Source organism: Camelus ferus, chromosome 15 (genome assembly GCF_009834535.1).
Source record: "Camelus ferus isolate YT-003-E chromosome 15, BCGSAC_Cfer_1.0, whole genome shotgun sequence".
In the NCBI taxonomy this organism is placed as follows: domain Eukaryota; kingdom Metazoa; phylum Chordata; class Mammalia; order Artiodactyla; family Camelidae; genus Camelus; species Camelus ferus.
This window is the reverse complement of record NC_045710.1, coordinates 17706740-17727634: the sequence shown is the minus strand read 5'-3', so window position 1 is coordinate 17727634 and position 20895 is coordinate 17706740. Positions and strand designations below refer to the sequence as shown.

The 20895-nt window shown below is 34.7% G+C and overlaps 1 protein-coding gene across 1 annotated transcript in view; it reads left to right on the top strand.

The window, feature by feature from the left end:
- Positions 1-20895, top strand: part of ASXL2 (ASXL transcriptional regulator 2) — a 114388-nt gene that overhangs the window by 28697 nt on the left and 64796 nt on the right. Inside the window, 1 exon segment of the mRNA XM_014563945.2 lies at positions 3756-3838. Coding sequence (XP_014419431.2) covers positions 3756-3838 — 83 coding nt within the window.

Genomic DNA, 20895 nt, shown 5'->3' with positions numbered 1-20895 from the left:
GTGTGTATATCATTCTTGGATAATCAGGTAAGAATCTAAGCTAGCAGATTAGAATGTCTTGATAGAGCGGTTCAGAATTGAGGGACCTTTAGGTAAAACTATACCTCTGAGTTTACAAAGCCAGCCTCTGTAATCTTCTCTGAATATCCATAGCTGCTTTTCTGTATAGATTTGTATTGAAATATTCTCAACTCCTTCTTACATTCAGGTTTCTGCTTCTGAATCTACATACGTATTTATGTTTGCACTTACCTTTCATCCTTCTTTCATGTTGGAGGGAAAAAGGCGTTTTTACTATTGTCTAAAGCTAGTCCTGCCACCTGTGTTCCTCATTCCATCAGTATGTATCAGACCTATCCTATGAAAGGTACTAAAGGATCCTACATGAACAAGACCCTCATGGAGCTTATGTACCAAGGGGCAAGACAGATGATTTAAAATGCAATGATAATAAATACAAGTGTGATAAACCCTACTGGGGTATATGGAGTTCTACTGTAGGAACAATGATTTTTGAAACCACAGGAGTATGAAAATGCCCAATGAGAGCAGAAATTGAGATAAGAAGAGAGTCTTGAGGAAGATCAATGTTCAAAATTGTGGGGAATGAAAAGTTGCTGGTGGAGAGGTAGGAGGGAAACAAGAAGGAGAGTCTGGTGTCACAGAAGCTGAACAGAGGAGTGTATCTCAGGACAGAGGTAGTTAGTGATCAACAGATACTGCTCAGCAGCCCGGTAAGGTCTTTTCCCTCTTTTCAGATATTTGGCTCTATCGGTTGTTCCTCTTGTTTAAATTTCATGTTTCCTTATTATTACCTGTTCCTATTATTCCTGTTATCACCTGTTCAGCTCCTGAACTCACCTCGTGTTTGTGTAGAGATTTTGGTAGGTGAGGGATACTGCATTGTCTGAATTCATTTGTTTCTGAGTGTCAAATTAAGTAGCACAAGTTTGGATAAAGAGAAATTTGTCAAACTATCTGAGTGTTTGCCTCTCATCTAGGGATGGGGAGAGTTGGTATAGCTAGGGATACTTGCGTTTCCTTTCACTTTGGTTCACTGAAACTTGTTCAGGTCCATTTGGCAAAACAATTATTCCTTGACTCCATGTTTTCCTTCACTGTTCTACGAAGAGTTGTTTTAACTTCTTGTGCCTCTGGATCTCCCATTCAGTGCTGACCCCCCTCAAGTTTGATTTCTTCCCTCGTGATTAAATGGAATCTGAACTTGTAAAGCTATGAGCTCATTGTTGCTATATACAATGGATTTTGAAGTTGCTGTCTCAACTTCTAGGCGGTTTTTGACATTGCTGACTACTTCATCCTTCTTAAAATGCTTTTGTGCTTTCTGAGGCCCATATTCTTCTGGTTTTCCTTTGGTCACTTCTTAGTTTATTTGCTAACTTTTTTTCTCTTAAATATTGGTATATTTGTTCTCCAGCATAGACTCTCATCCCTTCTCATTCTGCATGTTTCCTGGGTGATGTCATTCACTACTGTGACATTAAATTAAAGCTTTTGGACAGCAAATAAGCCATATGACACTAATATGAATCTGTGAAGATGACCATGTTTTTATTGGTACATTTTAAATGTAAAATAAAATCTAGATTACACAAAATTCAGGTTCTGTATATCTGGAATGAACTCATAAGTGCAGCAGTAATTGAAATGTTGAGGTTATTTAGGCTAGAGTCAAACTCAAATGTTAGGGGCTGTTTACATTATTTTTGAATACTCAAAGTATAAATTTTATATCCTTTTTTAGCTGGTTGTGAGAATCTACAAGTAAAGAAATGTGTTAAGCATGCTTTAAACAACATGTATTTTATCATACTTTGATTCTGTGTAGTGTTGATTTTAGCTCTTTTGAACAGTTAATTCAGTTTGTCATAAAGTAGTTTCCAAAAATTGTTTTGAAGTTCCGTGAACAATTACAATGGAATGGTTTTTTGTTTGATAAACACTGCCCTCCTGTGGTTAAAATAAACTAAATGTTTTGTGAAACTACTAGGGTCTTTCCACTTAGATTAACTTGTGGTAAATGATGTAATAGTAATGCAATACAGTAATAGTATTGTAATGGTAATATAATGGAGTATCATAGTTTTGCTCAGAAATATATGTGGCCATTTTGTTTTCCTCTCCATTTCTCCCTCTTGGGTTTCTCTAGTGTGTCTGCACATTTTTCTCACTGTTTATGTACATTTTCTTATTAAAAATTAAGTGAATTTAAAGAGTTAAATGTAGATGGAAAAATATTAAGCTATTGAAGGGAGGGAAACTACACTTAAGTGTGGAAGTGCTAAAAGAAAAGACCAATAAGTTATAGTAATACAGCTTCCATGGAAAAGCAACAGTAATAAAAAGATGAAGAATAAACTGGGAAAAGTGTTTGCAGTGAAAGTTTTAATATTTTTAATATGAAAAACAGAGCTTATACAAATGGCCTATACACATGTGAACAATGGCTATGAATAATCAGTTTACAACGTGAGGAAATAGAATAATCAAATCACAAAATATATTAAAGTTTATAATGGTATTCCATAAAGTAGTATTCATAATATTCTTAATGGTACTTCAGACAAACGAAAAAGCCATCTTCACTTGTCACCTTTGGAGTATACTAGAAAAATCAGTTAATTATTCTGAGAATTAGTAAACAAAGGGACAGAATCAAGCACTTACCCTGCTTTTTTTCTACATGAATTGTATGTATTTCAGATAACCAAGTAGTAGATAGAAGAAAGCATTTCTTTTCAGAAGGATTCTAGCTTACAAATGAAGAAGGAAAGATAGACTGTCACCATTTTTCAACACCTAAATAAAATGAATCTAAGTAGTGATCATCAGTGGCTACTAAAACAGGTTGGAATGCTGATGGGAAACTTTGAAATGGGTGGATCAGGAGGACTGTCTTGATTTATCATGACGTCTCAAAAAAAGAGACCACAGATATTTTGGTGTGTTCTGATGTGGTGTGATAGGAAGTATACAACACTGCCTGTGAAGTTTTTTTTTTTTTCCCTTAACTAAAATCCGAATCTGAGCAACCCTCTAGTAATTCTAATTTTTATGACTGCCTTTTGAGTCTAGGCTGAGTGGTCCCAGGGGAAACAAAACTAGGAAACTTCCTGCTAGGTTACTAGTTGTAGTTGTGGTTCCCTCCCCAAGCCAACTGCTACCATTTTCAGAGTCCTCAGGTAGCTGCTACATGCATTCTGTCCAGGTTTTTAGCTGTACTCAGTGGGGGAGACAGGATAAACTATGCTTAACGTCGTCTCTACCAGAGCCAGAACACAGATACCATTGTAATTTCATTATAACTGTATTGGTAATTTGTTTTGGTTAAGAAATTACTGAGCATCCAAGATGTACTAAACTTTGCTGGAAATTTAAAGATGGATAATCTTTAAGGTGCCTCCAGTAAGTTTACAGGTAGGCATATGATGCAGGGGTTGGAGGCAGAGAATAAACATAATATCATATTATGCATTAACAATAATTCAATTATTAATCTTACTTTTAAAATTTATTTCTGCTTAAGGATTTGATTAGAGAAGAGCCTATTTGTATTGCATTATTTTTTTGCTTATTATCCTAAAATATAAGGGATGAAAAGTCTCTGAATTTGTATGTGCTGGATGAAGTTAGTACATAGTTGTAATAAGAATAAGAAATACAATTATGTATGTAATTATAATAAGAACTTAAAATAAGAAGAAATAATTTATTATCATATACTTGTTTCTCAGGTCTTAGAAAAATACCCCAATACACCCATGAGTCATAAAGAAATTCTTCAAGTTATCCAGAGAGAAGGACTAAAAGAAATCAGGTGAGTTATTTAAATATTATTAGTAATAATTATAATACTTGATTACAGTATTTTGTTGTTTATAGTTGTATACTTTAGTCCTGAAGGTTGGTTATTTAGTAATAACTCTTTGTTAATGTATGATTTATTCAGTTGTCAGATCTTTGGAGTTTTCAGTCATAGCACAATTACAAAACCAGAAGTAAGTTAGAAGGTAGCTATCTTCACACCCATGCACTTTAATTCTTAGGAAGGCCTGGAGCCATCTTCAAGCCTTCATCTATCAGTTCAGGCTTTTGATTTAGTAATTTTGGTCATTAGCAAATGAAAAGTATTCTAGTTCAGGAAGAATGGTAGATTTAGACAGTTTAGGAAGAAATAATCTTGGCCAAAAATAATTAAATGGAAGGTTATATAAAGCAGTATATATTTCAAGCAGCTGTCTTACTGTGTTCAAATAAAACAGCCTGGGGTCAGTTAATATAGGTCCAAACATAAAACACACTTTAATTTCTAAGAGCTTTATTATATTGTAGTAGCACATAATGGTCACTGTTCATAGTCAAGACCTTCTGTCATTAAGAAATGTTAAAATTATGTTTAATATACTTTATATGTTAAGGCAGAAATCTGGGTGCCTGCATTTAGAGATATTTTCATTAATAGAGAAAAAGGTTGCGGTGCTACTAGTTGTTCTCAGCTAGGGGTTGATATTGTGTAACACCTATAGGGAAAGTATTTAGGATTTTGTGGGGCTATTTTTGGTTGTTACAGTGACTAGAAAGGAGGGAGCACTATGGCATTAACAGGCGCAGGAACAGGATGCTAAGTGCCTTTCTTGTGCAGCACAGTCCTTCACATTAACCTTAGATGCCAATGGTGTTCTTATTGAGAAATAGTGAGCTCAAGGGTGGGGTATAGCTCAGTGGTAGAGCATGTGCTCGCAGGAGGTTCTGGATTTAATCCCCAGTACTACCATTAAAAAAATAAAACTAAATAAAAAAAAAAGAAATAGTGAGCTATATTGAAATATTTGTAGATGGACAACAGTATTTTTTTTGATAAATAGCTATTGCATATTCCAGATTTTAATTCTTATTTTCTTTAACATGAAATTCAATTTGAGATTTTTTAATTGACACTTCTTTGCTAATGCAATTAAAATTTTTTTGGTTCTGACTTGTGGCCAAATGTCAGTAGATTGGGAATAAATTAGGTTTGCTTTGTTAAGATGAAATAATTAAGTATAAATTAGTATAGCTCTATGAATAATTAATATGTCTCTGAAAAATTGTGTGAACATTTATAAATTAAAACATTAAAATGTATTTGAAAAATTAGCTTTTAAACATATTTCTAAACTTCTAAGAATTAATCACTCAGTTTATTGATGACATCATTCAAAATTTTGTTTGAATTTGATTAGATTTATTAGGTTAAGATTAAAGTGTGATACTCATTTAATCACAGATCAGTTTATACAAGGCTACAAGGAGAAAATGATAGTGATTTTAGTTACTCTGAGGAACAAATTCTGTTAAGGTATTCTAATTTTTTTTATAATACTTTAAGGTTTTGTAGGATAGGAATGAGCTAGAGATTTCGTTTCTTTTCATAAAATTAGAGTTTTGATACACACTGGGGACCAGGAAATCTGTTGTAAAGAGATCTGACTCCATCAGTGTGCCCTCGGTCTAAATGCCAATTGCAAGGTCGTCCAACTCTAACACAGTAAAACTGTGACTTTAAACTTGTCAGTTTATTTCTAGGGAGCAGGCAAGAAGAGTAAATAAGAAAGAATACTAAGTAAATAAAGAACAGAAGGGAAAAAGGAAGAACTTAAAAAAAAGTAGCAAGATGGTGGAGTCATAGAAAACGGCTTCTGGCTTCACTTTGTGACAGCTTAACAAGTGGCTATTCTTGGTTAAACTTTATTGTGGTGTTACAGTTATGTGACCACAGATCAGTACTTTTTTTTTTAACGTCACCAGTGACTTCTACTTTGTCACCTCCATGAGACTTTTAGTTGTTGCCTTTCTACGTCTCGCGTTATTTAACACAGATGACTACTACTTCTTGAAACTCTGAATCATTACCTGAAGGGACCACAAACATTCCTGCTTTCCTTCCTTCCTCTCTAAGCTCTCCTTCTCAGTTTTGTTTTTTGTTTTTTGCTCATTATCTGTTCTCTAACTGAGTGCAATTTTGTCCATCACTATAGCTTTTGTGTGTGTGTGTCAATTTGGTTTTGTCAATTCCCAAATATGTAGGGAAGCTAGTTCCCACCTCAGCCTTTGTATGTGCTGACCCCTTTATTCAGTTAAATGTTTGTTTTTCTTTTTTTAAGGTGTCAGCTTGAATATGTTTTTTTCAGATTACTTTGGCTGACTTTCTGATTTAGATTACATTTTCCTTTTTTAGTTTATTATATAGTGTTCTGTATTTTTCCTTCATAGCACTTAAGATTTGAAATTACATATTGTTGTGATCTTAAAAAAATCATATAGTTTCTATAACTTACATTAAGCTAGTAGCTCCATGAAAGCAGTGACATTATCTGCGTCCCCTCAACCCCGGCACATAGTAGGTATTGAAAACCCACTTGTTAAATGAATATATGAAGTGTCAGTGATTGGAAGATCACATTCAAATGTATTTATAGCTTATTCTCTTGTTGTATGATGTGTCAAATGGTAGTCTCATAGTCTTTGTAGTTTTCAGATAGACTATGGAATGAAAGAGATATTATGTTTATTGAAGATGTGCCTTACTGTTTTATTTTCGTTCCTCAATCCTCAGTGCATGGCTTTCAACTTTTTTCCCTTTGCAGTTTTCCCTCTGCCTCCCCATTTTGAAGAATCTTGCTTAATTTTGATTATTCCATACTATATTATTTTATACTATATTAAAATGGAAACAGCTCAAATGTCCAACAAATAAATGGATACATAAAATGTATATACATTCAGTGGAATATTACTTAGCCTGAAGGAATGAAATTCTGATACATACTACATAGATGAACCTTAAAAACATGCCAAGTGAAATAAGCCAGACACAAGAGGATAAATTTGTACACTTTCTTTTATATGAGAATACCTAGAATAGAGACAAAGTGGAATAGAGGTTACCAGGGGCTAAGAGTAGGAGAGAATAGGGAGTTAGTTTAACTGGTGTAGAAATTCTTTCTGGGATGATGAAAAAATTCTAGAAGTGGATAGTGGTAATGGTTGCACAACATTGTAAATGTACTTAATGCCTCTAAATTGTACACTTAAAATGCTAACTTGTATATTATGTATATTTTGCCACAACCAACCAACAAAAAGAAGTATTAAAAATGAAGTAATTGGCTCTTGGGTGAGAAAGATTGAGGTACTGGTCCCTTGAAGAAGTTAAGTGATAGGATTGGAATTTGACACAACATTTTAAAATGACTATAACTTAATTAAAAAATGTTTTTAAAAAATTTTAAAAAAATCATGTGCCTAAATTATGGAATTTTGTATGAATTAATTAGAAACATATACAGTATTCTTAAAATATTGTAACATTTAAATTAAATACTCTTTATAACTAAGCATATTAGCATTTAGAAAACAGGGAAAAAATAAGATCCTTGAATTTTACCCCCTCCAATAACTTACGACTTTGTGTATTCTATTTTTTTTTTTTTTTGATACCTAAATGTACCCCTTTTAAAGATAGTTTAGAGTTTCCCATGGGAGTCATAGGGAAGAAAGAAAATGTGGATTTTGTTGTTTCAGGTAAAAGGGATGTTTTGGGGTGTTCTAAAAGTTGGTTAGTTCTGTTTAGAAAAGATAAGATGTTAAAAGGGTTGGAGTAGCCCCTAGGAGGAAGAAAAGATTAAAAGATTTTTAAAAAAACAAAGAATTTGAGACTTGTTGGTTGTAACAGTTATTGATAATTTAGATAGGTGCTCTAACTGTGGAATTTGACTATCTATAAAAACAAAAGTTAATTTCTATACTGTTCACCAGTAAGTAGTTATTTCAGAAAATTAAAAATGTTTTTAAAAAATTTGTTTTGATATCAAATATAGAAATACAGCCTTATTGTTCTTTCTCTTAACTAATGACAACTTGGCAATAGTTCCCTAGGGTTGAGCTCTTCGACACATAATTGCTTGTTGCAAATTTGAAGTACTGTTAAAACCATTTGAAAAAGTTCTGTAAGCTTTTAATCATTTGCATTTGTCTAGACAGTTTCCTTTTTAAAAAGTTAATAAATAGTTCATTGAGTTTACTTGGTTGAAACCCCCCCCCATTCTCATTATAGCTGATGTGTTACTGATCCTAGATTATGCTGTATGTTTATGTGAATCCAAATATTGAAGGAGTAGTTAGCTGTTTTTGTTTCCCTCTCACAACACTTCACTAGAAATGAAATCCAGGATTCAGAGAGACAGATACCTACTTGATGCATTTTGGCTGGGTGTACTTCAGTTTCTTTCCAAGATTTTATTCAGGGTTTTATTTTACCTTGAATGAGTGTAACATGTATAGCAAATGGCTGACATTAGCCATCAATATTTAAAATAGTCTTTCAAAAACTTAAGATATTTCCTTTTTGTCTGAGGATGTAGATTTTACAGTTTACAGGAAAACTAACTCAGCGCCCCCCTTTCTTCCTATTTTCTCCTGACTTAAGTCCATACTTCTTCCTGTGATTACAGACTGCCCCCACTGATCATGGAATTCAAACCCTAGAGCAATTCACACCCCAGTCTCACGAATATACTCATACAGCTTCATGGAGCTGTTTCTGGGCTTTGGGGCATTCTTTCTTTTTTTAAAAATCTTTTAAAATTAAGAGTTTGTAAAAGATGTTCTTTGCATCTTTGAGCTATATAGTTCTGTAGTGCTCAGGGTCCAGTCAGCAGACAAAAGCTACATGGTAATTTAAACAGGGAAGTTATTAAGTTAACTGGTTAATTTATTAACTGTAAGTTGTTAACTGGTTATTAACTGGTAACCAGGAATTAACTACTAAAAGGTAAAGATAACACAGAAGAACACAGTAATAACAAATAGGGGGCAACTGCTACCTCTAGGGCTGAGACACTGTGCCCCGGTAAAGAATAACTTTCAGGGAGTCCCCTCCATGTTCATAGGTTGTGCTCTCCCTGGAGAAGGTGAGGCTCTGGTCCAGTAAGTTCACTGGTGCCATAGCCTAGGGTGGCACATAGGAAACCACTTTCTGGGTACTAGAACTTGCTGGAAAGCCTCTTGCTGGGCACTTGTCCAACTCACTGGGGACCAGCAGAGGCACCAGCAGGATTTTCTGGGAATCCACCCATAGGCATTTTGTTGAACGTTGCTGAAAGGTTAGTGCCACTGAGTGTCTCTCATATTGCTGGGTGCTGCATGCCAAGAGAGCAAGCAGGCAAGAGCACACTAAAACTGGGAAGAGAAGGCCCCCTTCTTTCTTTCTGCGATGCTCTCCCAGCTCTCTACTGACAAAACTTAACACTGAGCCAGCTGGCAAAGGAGAAATGTTTATAGGGTCCAGTTCCACTACTACAGAAAAGGGCAAAGAAGGCTGGATTTAGAACTAAAAGTCAATAAATTGATAACTGGCACAGATGGCTTCATTTGTTTTTCCATAGAATAACTGGAATCATTGACTGGTCCCATTTACCACTTACGGTTATTTGATTTCTTTCCATCTGCGCCACAGCTAAACTGATATGGTGTTATTGCCTGAATAGGAGGATCTAAGATTTCTTACCTTTACTCAGGACATTGAGCCATCTTTTATCCTCATCTCTTTATGAAAAAATCTTGACAGTCTTTCAAAAAATCAACTCAGATATTACCTCCACAAAGCTGGTGGCCTTTTCTTCAGTTCAGTGTATCTTCTTCTCTCTCAGTATTTTTTTTTAAAGGAGAATTATCACCTTTTATTTTAATGTTATATAGTAATAGTAAGTAGATTAATACATAATTACTATTAAGTAGTTCCCTTACTAGATTAATTTTTTAATTAAGATTATGATCAGTTTCCTTCAGGAGACTAGACAAATACCTCAAGACTAAAGACAAATGGGACTTCACTATTTTAATTATTTATTCATAAAATTACAGAGAAAATAGATAAGAAATATCATAGCTGTCCTTTTAAATGGGAAATTCAAGTTCTTTATACCTATGATTTAAAAAATGAGCAACAAGTATGTACATGGGAGATAGAATAAGAAAATTTTAGAACTGAGATGACTTTAGAGATTATCTGATTCCAATTCATAATAATTTTGATAGAATGAGGCCCCCAAAAGTCAGTGTCTCCAAATTGGAATTTGTTTTTTCTTGAAATCCTCCCCTATTCTTGTTTTCTTTTGGGCTAAGTTAGAATTTTATTAGTTCAAACTTAGAATATATGTAACAACTATATAAATTATGAAACACAATAATAAAAACACTTGTGAAATGTCCTTATCACCAGTTCCATTGGAGCTGCCTCTGTGTTTCTACACTATCTCATTCATTTCCCTTATTTTGCCGTTTAGGAATCTCAGTACTGTGTTGAGTAAGAATGGTGAGCACATACTTCCCTGCCCGCTTGTTCATAAAGGGAGAGCATTCAGTCATTCACCACTAAGTATGGTATTAGTTGTAGGTTTTTTGTGGATACTCTTTATCAAGGTGAGGAAGTTTCCCTCTGTTAGTCTCCTAGGGCTGCTGTACCAGGTACCACAAATTGGGGTGACTTTAAACAACAGAAATCGTCTCTCAAGTTCTGGAGGCTAGAAATTGGAAATCAAGTTGTTGGCAGGGTTGGTTCCTCCTGGAGGCTCTGAGGAAGAATCTGTTCCATGCCGCTCTCCTAGCTTCTTGTGATTGCCTGGAGTTCTGTGGCTTGTGTACTCATCACCCTGTTCTCAGTCTCTGTCCTTACATAGCATTCCTGCTGTGTCCACATTTTCGTCTTCCTAGGAGGATACCAGTCATTGGATTAGGGCTACCAGGATTATGTCATCGGGGAGAGGGTATATCTTTTGAGGAGGAGCACATGTCATCCCAAATGTCCTCTAATCCAAGTTAGTTTAGAGTTTTTACCATGAATGGGTGTTGGTTTTGTCAAATGCTTCTTATGTAATCAGTTGATAATGTCCATATGATTTTTCTTATTTAGCCTATTCATGTGGCAAATTACAGTGATTGATTTGTGAATACTGAGCCAGCCCCGTACACCTGAAATAAATCCTACTTGGTTGTGAAGTAGTATATAATTTTTTAACATGTGGCTGCATTTGGTTTGCTAACATATTGTTGAAGATCTTGTTTTTAAGTTCATGAGATACTGGTCTTTAGTTTTCTAACTTTTGTACTGCTGTTTGGTTGTAACACTGATGTCATAAAATTAGTTGAGAAGTATTCCCTCTTCTATTTTCTGGAAGATACTGTATAAAATTGATGTTCTTTAAATGTTTGGTGAAATTCTCAATTGAAACCATCTGGACTTGGAGATTTCTTTTTCAGTAGCTTTTAAGTAACAAATTTGACTTATTTAATGGTTATAGGACTATGCAAATTATCTGTTTTATATTGGTTGAGTTCTGATAGTTTGTGGTCTTTCAGGAATTTATCCATTCTTTCTGAATTGTCAGATTGTACTATATCCTCATTGTCCTTTTAATGGCTGCAGAATAGTGACACATCTGTTTTAATGCTGATACTGGTGATTTTTATTTTCTCTCCTATCTTTGTCAGTCTTGTTATAGATTTGTTATTTTTTTTCAAAAGGCCAGAATTTTGTTTCATTGATTTTTCTCTATTGTTTTTGTCAATTTTTTAAAAATCATTTTGTGACTCAGGATATGGACTGTTTTGATGTATGTAAATATTCCATGCATGCTTGAAAAGCATGTGTATGTGTTTTCTTCTGGTTTTGGGTAGAGTGTTCTGTGAATGTCGGTTAGGTCATTTTGGTGAATAGAGTTGTTCAAATCTTCTATATCCTTATTGATTTTCTGTCTACGTGTTTTATTGATTATTGAAGAAAGGATGTTGATGTCTCCAAGTATAATTGTACATTTGTTTATTTCTCTTTTCAGTTATTTCAGTTTTTGCTTTATGTATTTTGAGTATTTGTTGTTAGGTGCATATTACATCAAGGGCATTAAGTTTTCTTAGTCAATTGACTCTGTTATCGTTTTGTAATCACCGTCTTTATCCCTGGTAATATTCTTTGTTTTGACGTTTATTTGGATACTCAGAGTACTTTTGATTAGTGTTTGTGTGGTATGTATTTTTTCCATTCTTTTAACTTACTGTCTTTTTATATATAAAGTGAGGTTTTGATGGACAACATGTCATTTTTTAATCCAATCTGGATGATCACTGATATGATTAGATTTAGTCTACCACTTTATTTATTTTGTGTTTTTCCTTTTTGTTTTTTAATTCACTGTACCCCTCTCTACTGCATTCTTTTGAATTATTTGTTTTGCAAAACCTTACTACTGTTTAGGTCTCTTCATCCATTCCCTTTATGTTATAGCTGTCGTATATGTTACATCTTGTACATGGACTGCCTCACCAGACAACATTACTAATTTTGCTCTGCAGCCATATATAGCTGAAAGACTGACTACATTTACCCATATGTTTACCATTTCTTTTGTTCTTCTTGCTTCCCTGAAGGTCCACATTTCCCTCTAGTACTGTTTCCCTTCAGGCTGAAGAACTTTCCTTCCAGTATTTCTTTTAGAGAAGGTCTGCTGGTGATGAATTCTCTTAGTTTTCCTTCGTCTGAGAATGTATTTTGTTTGTTTGTTTGTTTGCTTGCTTGCCTTATTTTGAAGGTTTTTTTTTTTTTTTCTGGGTATAGAATTTGGTGTTGATAGTTCTTATTTTTCAGTGCTTTAAATATGTTGCTCCAACTGCCTTTTGGCCTCTTAGATTTTTGATGAGAAATACCTGGTTGGTTGAATCATTGTTCTTCTATAAGTAATACATTGTTTTGTCTGGTTGCTTTCAAGATAATTTCTTTACTGCTTAGTTTTCAGCAGTTTGACTTTTAATATGTCCAGGTGTGGATTTCTTTGTGTTTAATCTGTTTAGCAGAGGGAGGGTATAGATGAGTGGTAGAGTGAGTGCTTAGCATGCATGCATGAGGCCCTGGGTTCAATCTTCAGTACCTCCAGTTAAATATATGTATGTATATATAAAATAAAAATCAGTAAAATAAACCTAATGACCCCCCAAAAAAGTAAAAAAAAAAAAGTTTAAATAATCTGTTTAGCATTCACTGATCTTCTTGAATCTGTAGCTTTATATCTTTTGCCAAATTTGGCAAGTTTTCAGCCATTCTTCAAATATTTTTTTCTTCACCACATTCTTTCTCTTCTACCAACATTGTGATTACCTCTGGGTATTTTACCGTAGTTCCCTGAGTCTCTGCTCATTTTTTTTTGCAACCCTTTTCTGTCTGTCTTTCATATTGGATTGATTCTGTTGCTGTATTGTCACATCCCCTGACACTTTTCTTTGTCTTTTAAATTCAGCTATTGAGCCCATCCAGTGAGATTTTTTATTTCTGACGTTATACCTTTTAATTCCAAAATTTCTGTTTCATTCTTTGTTTATGGTTTCTCTCTCTGCTGAAAACTTCTGTCGTCCCATTAACTTCATTTATCTTTACTTCATGGAGTATAATGTTAACAAATGCTTTAAATTTTTGTCTGAAAAACCTAACATCTGGATAATCTCAGATTGGCAACTGTTGATTGTCTTTCCCTTGAGAATTTGTCACATTTTCCTTGATCTTTGTTTATTGATAAATTTGAGGTTGTATTCTGGGTTTTTGAATATTGTGTTGTGTTTAGTCTCTGTTTTTCTGTTAAAAATTTCTGGAGAATGATAATTTATATCTCTTTTTTAAGTAGGTAGCCCAACTGTTCTGTCTTACCTTCTGTAGGTGTTAGTCATGTTAGTTCAATAATCAGTTCAGTTTTCAAAGCCTATGCTCTGCAGTTTTGGATCTGTACCATGCATGTGCCACTCAGGTTTAGTCTGAGATGTGAGCAGTGATTCAGTTTTCAGAGCCTTTGCTGTGTTGTTTGGGAATGTCCTAAGTATGCAGAGCTCAGGGTCTTGTGTGGGAATTAGGGGATTCCTTTCTCTAGTTCTCTTCTTTTGGGAATCCCTCCTCGCACCCTCCCCCTCTTAGAATTTTATTTGTCCCCTGCAGTAGTACATCTCCTCAGCTAGGGCCTACTTTTTAGTCAAAATGGTGAGGAAAAAACTGTAGAAAACTCACTCAGTTTAGCCAACTCTGAAATTAGGGGTAGATTCCACATGACTGCCTTCACTTATTAGACCAACTGCATAGTTGAGGGTTTTTAAGACTACTCTCATGGCTTGATAATTTGCTGAAAGTACTTGGATAACTCACTGAAAACTGTTAAACTCCTGGTTTTGGGAAGGATACAGATTAAGGTTTACTCAAGGGAAGAGACAAATAAGGTAGCGTCAAGATATAGTACCTAACACAGAGCGCCCAGTCATTCTTTCCCCATGACTTAGGACAGTGTTAATTCTCAACATCAGGGTGTGACAGTAAGCACAGAATATAGCCAACTAAGGAAGCTCACTTGAGCCTTGGTGTCCATAGTTTTTACCGGGGGTACATCATGTAGGCAGGATTCAATTTTCAGTGTCTAGCCTCTCTAGTGGTCAACTGATAACCATGTGACTCAAGCCCCCATGTAAATCACATTGTTGGTGTGTCTCAAAGCCCCACTCCCAATTACAATGTTACTATCTGGCTGGTCCAAGACCCCCATAGGGCCTAGAGATTATTTCTTAGAAGCCAACGGCAAGGCCAGACTTTCTTATGGTAAGAGTAAACTCTTTACTACATACTTCTATATGAATCACATTTTGACTTCCAATATGCCAGCTTTCTTAATTTTCAGTGTTTTAAGTAGCTGCTTTTAAAAAATTGACATAGTCTTAAAAGTCAACATTTTAGGGCATATAGCTCGGTGTTTTTTGTTGTTTTTTTTAAAGATATTCTCACCCAAAACATCTTCATTGCTTCCTAAAGAAACCCTGTACTCATTAGCTGCCTCTCCCCTTCTTTGTCCCAGACGACCTTCCCCATGTCCCAGCCCTAGGCAACCACTAATGTACTTTCTATCTACATGGATTTGCCAGTTTTGGATATTTCAAGGAATGGAGTCATACAATATGTGGTCTTTTGTGACTGGCTTCTTTCACATGTTATAATGATTTGAAGGCTCTTTCATGGTGTAGCATTTATCAGTACTTCATTTCTTTATTGCTGAGTAATAGTCCATTGTATTCCAAATGGCACATTTTGTTCACCCATTCATCCTTTGTTGGACATTTGGTTGTTTCCGCTTTTTGGCTATTATGGATAATGTTACTATGACCATTCATGTACAAGTTTTGTGTGAGAAGTTGCTCTGTATTTTTGACCACAGTGTTTTGTTGTAACTAGCCAGAGAGAGAGGGGGAGAGAGATGCTGTTGTCGGCCTGCTCTGTCTTTACCAGCACCAGAAGTCCTAGTCAGTTTTAAATCTTGAAATTGAATTGATCTTTAAATTCTAGGAAACTTCATGAGTAACCCACAAATTTTAAGTCAGAATCATTGAGTTTTTCACTGACTTAGAATAGAATTCTAAATTTTGGTGTAAATGTTGCTTTCCACTCATTTTTAAATTACAGTAAGGGGAGGTTATCACAAATAGTTGGGTGTAGGCCATTTAACATAGGTGTCTTATGACTAGGTGTTTGGAACCTCACTGTTGACTAGTTCCTTAATTGGAGCATAGTTTTTCTACCAAATAAGTAAGTGGATGTGACTAGAACACAACAGACCAGTGTGAATCCATTGGCATGGTTAAATGTTTAATAAGCATTGCTCTCTCCAAATGTATAATCAGTCCCCAAAATGGAAATAATAAACCTACCCCAAACACATTTATACCTGATAATTATGAGATGGTATATAGTCTGACATATATTTTAGATAAATATAATTTATAAAAAATGGATTATAGCAGTTAGAAGTTGAAGGGATTAAGGAGACTAATAAAGAGGCTGCCCCTTATATAATATATGGTGGTGGTTTGGATGGGGTGAAGATAAGCAGGGCTGCAGAGAATAGACAGATTTGAGATAATGTTTCAGGACTTGCTGATGGATTGGATGTTGAAGGTGTAAGGGAGGAGGAAGTGGAAAATTGTTTTCTAGACTTCCTGATTGAACAGCTGCCACTTACCATAAAGAAGAACTGAGAAACTGGGAAATTGAAAAGGGTTGATGAGTAAAGAATTCATGGAGAATATTAATGTTCTGAATCTCATGAGGGATGGGGGGGGTATTCAAGTATGGGGAATGGTTTTTGTTATACATGTTAGGACAGCAATGAAAAGGTAGCAATGATCTGGAGCTATAGTGTAGGTATCTGTTTTCCAATAATACCTAATACCTGCTTAGCTTTTAAATTAGGTTGCTCATTACTTACTTGTCACCTGTGAAACAAGTCAGGCAGTATTTAAAAGCATTGGTGTTTTACAGAAAAAGACCTGGAAGAGAAGTTAAGTGCTAATTACATAGTTGTAACGGCAGATTTGGGGACAAGCAGATGACTTGGATGTGCATTCCTTAGAAATGAAGTTTATTTAGTTCTATTACAACATTATGCCCCTGATTAATAATACCCCCAAATGGGTAATCTCTTTTGCATTCCTCATCCTTCCCCAATCTGTTTTCCAAACCAGTTACATTATTTCAGTCATAGAATGATATAGCTGGAAACGATGATTGGAATATTATAGTTATACCTCATTTTATTATTGAAGAATTAAGGCCCATGGAGATTGAGACTTGGCCAGGGTCGTGTAACTTGCTCAGTGAAAATAGAAACTCGGGCTTACTGCTTACTTCTGTTTTTTTCAGTACATACTGCCCTACATCTATAATTCTCCCTACTCTTCTGATTAGTATATTTGCTCCATTATTTTTCAAATAAAACTTATACCATGTGCTAACATGTAACAACATTAGGTTAGGTGCTATCTAACTATAAATTGCTTTCTGAAAGAATTTGAAATAAAAACCCCAGCCATTTTATAATAACTTGGCTTCTGAAGGGCCAGTACATTTTTAATGAACTTATTCTAATGGAACATTTAAATAGATCTTTATATTGTTGTCTTACAGAGCTCAAATTGTTATCTAGCAGGGAGTTTTTCTTATGTTTCAGTCTTGTATCCCAAGCAGGGTCCTTTAGAGTTGCAGTTGTAAAGATCTGGGAACCGCCTAGCAAAGATGCTCAGATTGAAATTTTACCTCTTTGGAGAAGCCCTGATTGTATCTGTATTAAATGCATTTACTTATGAACAGAATAATCTCCCTCACATGGTATTTAAGTATGTTTTAGCTCACCTCATACCAAAAACTAACCTGATTAACTAACTTTTCCCTCATCTCTTCTTAAGTAAAAGTATATAGCAAGGGAACTAAAGTCAACATTCTGTTACTGCTTTTCAGCAGAAATCGTTGTCCCTATAGACCACATCATTTGACTGTTTGCCAGGCTGAATTGCCTTGAGGTATTCTCACTAGAAAGAGCTCAGTTTAAGAAGGAAGAACATTATTAATTAAATTGATAACATATTTATCTAAGGTTGACTGATACCTTTGAATTTGGCCTGCATTTTCTTTATCTGCTAGTTACAGTTTGCTTTCAAGCTCACAAACCTTGTTGGGGTGTCAAAAGGAATTAATTAGGAAAAAACAACACAAAATGCTTGGATATTGACAGAAAAGAGTATGCTTATCTGTTGTTTTCCAGCTTCATAATGAGTTCCATTATGGATCAAAGGGAACCTTAGAGTCTATAGCTGATGGCTTTATGATGGCTCCTTGAAATTGAAATGCATGGGAAGAATATTAAAGAATGGGGAATATTTATGGTATCCATACTTTAAACTACTGTAATAGTTTTACTCTGCCAAATAATTAAGATACGGCAATTGCTATCTGAAGTGGTTTAGACTGTTGTTGTATTTTAAGACACTGATATTTGGGGCTAACTTGTAAATTCTAAAGAGGAAATTAATGTTTTATGTAGCAAAGTGGAGGGTGGGTACTAATTTGAAGATTGTGGATATTGGTGGGAGGGGAAGGGAGAGTTTATTGTGCTTTGTGAAGAAAAATTAAAAGTTCTTTTTTTTTCCCCTCCTTTCATTTTCTTGGGGTGCATTCCAACTTCAGAAGGTAAGAATTTATTCTCAAGAAGTATTATACATTTATAAAGCATTCTTTTACAAGTTTAATTGAACTTACCTTTGGATGCATGATTTTTACTTTATAAAACTAAATAATTAGTCTAAAAACTTAATTAAGATTAATATTACTATGTAAATGTTTATATGTACCTTTTTTTTGTTCTTGCAGTTTATAATAATCATTGTTTGGTCATACTTTTAGAAACCCAGTCTACATTTAGTTTTATTAAAATCATTTTGACTTACTAACATTGGGATACCTAGTATTCAGCAGATTAGTAATGAAAATAATGTAGAGATTGGAAATGTGTGAACTAATACTTCCTGTGTGGCTATAAGATAGAAAATATATATATTTATGCTCTTACTGATTTATAGAGAATATTGGTAAACCCTTGAAGGGAATGTCATTTATTTAAAACCAGGCCCAGAACAGGTTAAAATTCATGGTCTTTACCGAATTGGCTTTTTGTCTGTGTTGACGTAACATTTTAGACATAATTCTGTTAAGTAGTTTCCATATTATATTATAGTCACTTATTATTATTATCTCGTTTGCCTGTCAGACTTGACAGTAGGAACCATATGCATGTGTTTTCATTTCACTTGGACATGCTTGGCTTCTTTCTAGTTAGAGCTTAATAAATCTTTTTAACTCCAGTTAAATTTACATCCATTAAGTTCATTTACAAGAACCTATTCAATTTTTCGACTATCAGTTTATGGAGGAAACCTTAATTCAGGTTGTACAAACAGTTAAAACTGTCATTTAAAAAATTATAAACTGGGTAAGAAAAAATATTTTTGAGGTGGGTTTATATTTAATTAGGTTCTTTAGGTATGAATAATAGAAACCAAATGTGAATAACTTAAGCAAAATGAGATTTATTTGAAGAATGTGGGATAGCTCACAGGCTCAAAGGAAGGAAACAGGCTCTGCAATTAAGAGAACTATGGCAGCTGCAGAGATTGGATCACTTGAACTAATGGGTGGGCTCATCAGGGCATTCCAACTGAGATGAATTAGTCTATGCCTACACTGCTCAAGGTTAAAATTCAAGAAAGAGTGAATTTGGGTGGCCCAGTGTCCAGGGATGGTGAGACATCTTGATGGACAGTCCTACGAAGACTATTTTCAGTGGGGTAAGGCATAGTTCCCCATAGCAAGATTGCACATTCTTTCCAGAGGAAGAAAGATTATATATTGACCAGGCAGGAAACTGCAGATGTCCACTACATTGCTTACTGTAGAAGATACGAGTACAATAGAAGAACATAAGCCACAAGCAGTTGTAAGAAATAACCCTTTGTGTATTCTCCCAAAGGTAACATTGTGCAGTACCACAGGACAGTTATCACAACCGGAATATTGCTTTTGATACAGTCTGCCTAGTTTTACTTGTATTCATTTGTGTGTGTGTAAGTATGTGCATGTGTGGAGGTGTATTTGGCTCTGTGCAGTTTTATCCACACGTATAGATTCGTATGTCTACTACCACAGTCAAAACAGAACAGTTCCATCAACAAGAAGATCCCTTGTATTGCCATTTCATAGTCACACCTAACTCCGTAGTGCCACCTCTTCCCATTCCCCTCATCCCTGGAAACCACTAATCTGTTCTGCATTTCTATAATTATGTCATTTCAAGAATTTATGTTGATGCAATCATATACAGCACGTAGCCATTCGGGATTGGCTTTTTTTTTTTTCAGTGTAATTCCCTGTAGAGTGGTCTAAGTGCTTGTATATGTCAGTATTTCACTCCTTTTTATTGCTAAGTAGTATTTTACAACACAGATATACCCCACTCACGGACATATCATTCACCCACTGAAGGTCATCTGGATTGTTTCCGGTTTTGGGCTATTACAAGTAAAGTTTCTATGAAAATTTGTGTACATGTTTTTATGTAAACATACATTTTCCTTTGTCTGGGATAAATGCCCAGAAGAGTGGTTGGCGAGTGATAGGTGCATGTTTAGTTTTAAAGAAACTTCCACACTATTTTCCAGGTGATTGTACCATTTTATTTATATTCCCACCAGTAATATGTGAGTGATCTAGTTTCTCTTAATTTGAAATTAATTTCTTATAAAGAGCATATAGCTGTGTGTGTGTATGTTTTAATTCACTCTGCCAGTCTTTGCCTTTTAATTTATGTATTTACACCATTTACCCTTAAAGTAATTATTGATATGTTGGAGTTTGTGTCTTCCATTTTATTATTTGTTTTGTTTCCTCTGTTTCTCTTTTCTTGCCTTCCTATGAATTCCATATGGGTTTATTTATAGTGCATTTTTTGGTATCTGTACATAGTTTTCTTTATCACAGTCTACTGGTATCAGCATTTTACCGCCTTGAGTGAAGTGTGGGAACTTCATTATTCCATTTAAGTTCTTATCAGATGGTATTATAATTTTTTGTTCCAATCATCAAATCTAAGTTTAAAAACTCATGAGAAGAGGATAGTCTATTGTACGTACCCATATTCCTGCTCCTTGTGTTTTCTTCTTGATGCTCTAGTATTCTTTCTTTTATCATTTCCTTTCTGTTTGAAGAACTTCCTTTAGTCATTCTTTGAGTAGGTTCTGTTAGCAACACATTCCTTTAGTTTAGTTTTACTTTGTCTGAGACTGTCTTTATTTCTCCTTTGTTTCTGGAGAGATTTCATCAGATACAGAATTTACAATTGACAGTTGATTTTGATCAGCACTTGTAAGACGTTGTGCCACTTCCTTCTGGTCTCTGTGGTTTCAGATGAGAAATCTGCCGTCATTTGAATTAGTGTT